Below are 2,272 nucleotides of genomic sequence, written 5' to 3' on the forward strand. Positions count from 1 at the left end.
TGAATAAATAGTTTCTAAACTTTGTCACTTAAATTTCTAAACTTTAAATGACTTCAGGGACTAGAAGAATCCCAATAGCAGAGTGAGATTTAAATGGCTTTGTAGTCAACAGATGGTCCTTTGTGGATTTTGTCCAAATACAGAACAAAGACAAGAAAAACTTCATCCATTTCAAGGGCTAACTCTTCTAGCTGCTGCTTCCTGACTGGATTGGCTATTTTTGGCCACTGACTTTTCTTATCAACATATTTGTCCGATAAAGGTAAGGGAACAGCTTTTAAAAGAAAAGATAAGCTCTCCATGACCAGTCCCATTTGTGGAGCTAACTGGGGGATCTTGAAGGAAGGGGAGAAAGACATCTCAGTGGTGCTCCCTGGGATGGAGCGTCTCTAAAAATCACCAATTCTAAAGTGAGCATCAGGGAAACTAAGAGAAGAGAAAAATATTTCTATGCTTACAGTGATTGGTGATTGCCAGTTCTTTGATCACTGCTCCAGAGGGTTTGGCAGATAGACGGATGGACGGATGGATGACTGAATGAATGGCCTAGGGTGCTTTACATGTGAGAGAGGATTGGAAAGAGGAAGTATGGTTTATCTAGAAGTGCATGAAGAGGAGAATGGTCAGGAATCAAGGACGATGAATGCTACTTCTTTCTGTCACTCTTAGGCCCCAAGAGAGGAAAACACACAAATAGGATCTCCCATTTCTCATCTAAACAGAATAGAACATATCAGCCAACATAGTGCAACTTGAAGGAAATGTGTGGTGTCTATTGTAAATGAAGTTAGGGAAATTCAGTCAAATCAGACGACATTTCAAACCTCACTATGAGGTGGCCAGAGATCACAGAGTAGATCTTAATCAAATTTCTTGTATTTTATTTAGAACCGTATACAGAACCCCAAATTGTCAGAGCTTCTCCAACTGCTCAACAAGACAGGGATACCTCACTCTCTGCCCAGGCCCATGAACACCACAGAATGATGAAGGTGGCCTTCTGAGTTCCTGCAAGTGAAATAGGAGACCCCATGGTCTGGTCCAATCAGACCTCCCCTGGGATGGGGTTCATTCTCCTGGGACTCTCGGCCCACCCAACGCTGGAGAAAACCTCCTTCGTGCTGGTCCTGCTGATGTACCTGGTGATCCTGCTGGGCAACGGGGTCCTCGTCCTGGCGACCATCCTGGACTCCCGCCTGCACACGCCGATGTACTTCTTCCTGGGGAACCTCTCTGTCCTGGACGTCTGCTACACAACCTCCTCCGTCCCCCTCATTCTCGACAGCTTCCTCACTCCCAGGAAAGCCATCCCCTTCTCAGCCTGTGCTGTGCAGATGTTTCTCTCCTTCGCCATGGGAGCCACAGAGTGTGTGCTCCTGAGCATGATGGCATTTGATCGCTACGTGGCCATCTGCAACCCCCTTAGGTACCTTGAGATCATGAGGAAGGCTGTCTATGTGCCCATGGCTGCTGGCTCCTGGGCAGCTGGAAGCACCTCCGCTATGGTGCAGACATCCCTAGCCATGCGACTGCCCTTCTGTGGGGACAACATCATCAACCACTTTGCCTGTGAGATCCTGGCTGTCTTAAAGGTGGCCTGTGCTGACATCTCCATTAATGTGATCAGTATGGGAGTGGCCAATGTGATCTTCCTGGGAATCCCAGTGCTGTTCATTTTTTTCTCCTATATGTTCATCATTGCTACCATCCTGAGGATCCCCTCAGTGGAGGGGAAGAAAAAGGCCTTTTCCACGTGCTCTGCCCACCTCACAGTCGTGGTTGTCTTCTATGGGACCATCCTCTTTATGTATGCCAACCCCAAGTCTAAGGACCCACTTGGGACAGACAAACAGGACCTTTCAGACAAGCTCATCTCTCTCTTCTATGGGGTGGTGACCCCCATGCTCAACCCCATCATCTACAGCCTGAGGAACAAGGACATGAAGGCTGCTGTGAGGAACCTGATATTTCAGAAATGCTTCACTCAGTGATGGTAGAAGGAGTCCTTGTAGTTCTGTCTCCCTGCTTTCTCGTACCCAAGGGTCTCAGAGGATAAGACCAACAGATGTGGGCCAACTTTGTCAAATGTTACATTAATCTCATTACAGAAAAGGACTCTGTGTGAACTGGGAGGTTTTTTTTAATGGAGCTTTTCCCCACTTCATTCTACAAACAATTCCACAAAGATAGATTGTCATTTGCCTAGTCTTGCAGTCACTCTCTGTGATGGATAATGAATGTATTAAAGTCAAGGAAAAGAAACTCTTCAAAT

At 46.5% G+C, this 2,272-nt stretch overlaps 1 protein-coding gene across 1 annotated transcript; it reads left to right on the forward strand.

The window, feature by feature from the left end:
* Window positions 1-1,031: 1,031 nt before the first annotated feature.
* LOC103202098 (olfactory receptor 13C7-like) lies at window positions 1,032-1,991 on the forward strand. The gene has a single exon (XM_007946903.1). It carries the CDS (start codon window positions 1,032-1,034, stop codon window positions 1,989-1,991), a length of 960 nt encoding a protein of 319 aa, XP_007945094.1.
* The last annotated feature ends 281 nt before the right edge of the window (window positions 1,992-2,272 follow it).

Source organism: Orycteropus afer, unplaced genomic scaffold (genome assembly GCF_000298275.1).
Source record: "Orycteropus afer afer isolate SDZICR_OR568_19922 unplaced genomic scaffold, OryAfe1.0 scaffold00174, whole genome shotgun sequence".
Lineage (NCBI taxonomy): Eukaryota > Metazoa > Chordata > Mammalia > Tubulidentata > Orycteropodidae > Orycteropus > Orycteropus afer.

What these genes read in the sequence shown, in the direction of transcription:
- LOC103202098 (XM_007946903.1), top strand. Translation starts at nt 1,032, where the DNA reads ATGGTCTGGTCCAATCAGACCTCCCCTGGGATGGGGTTCATTCTCCTG.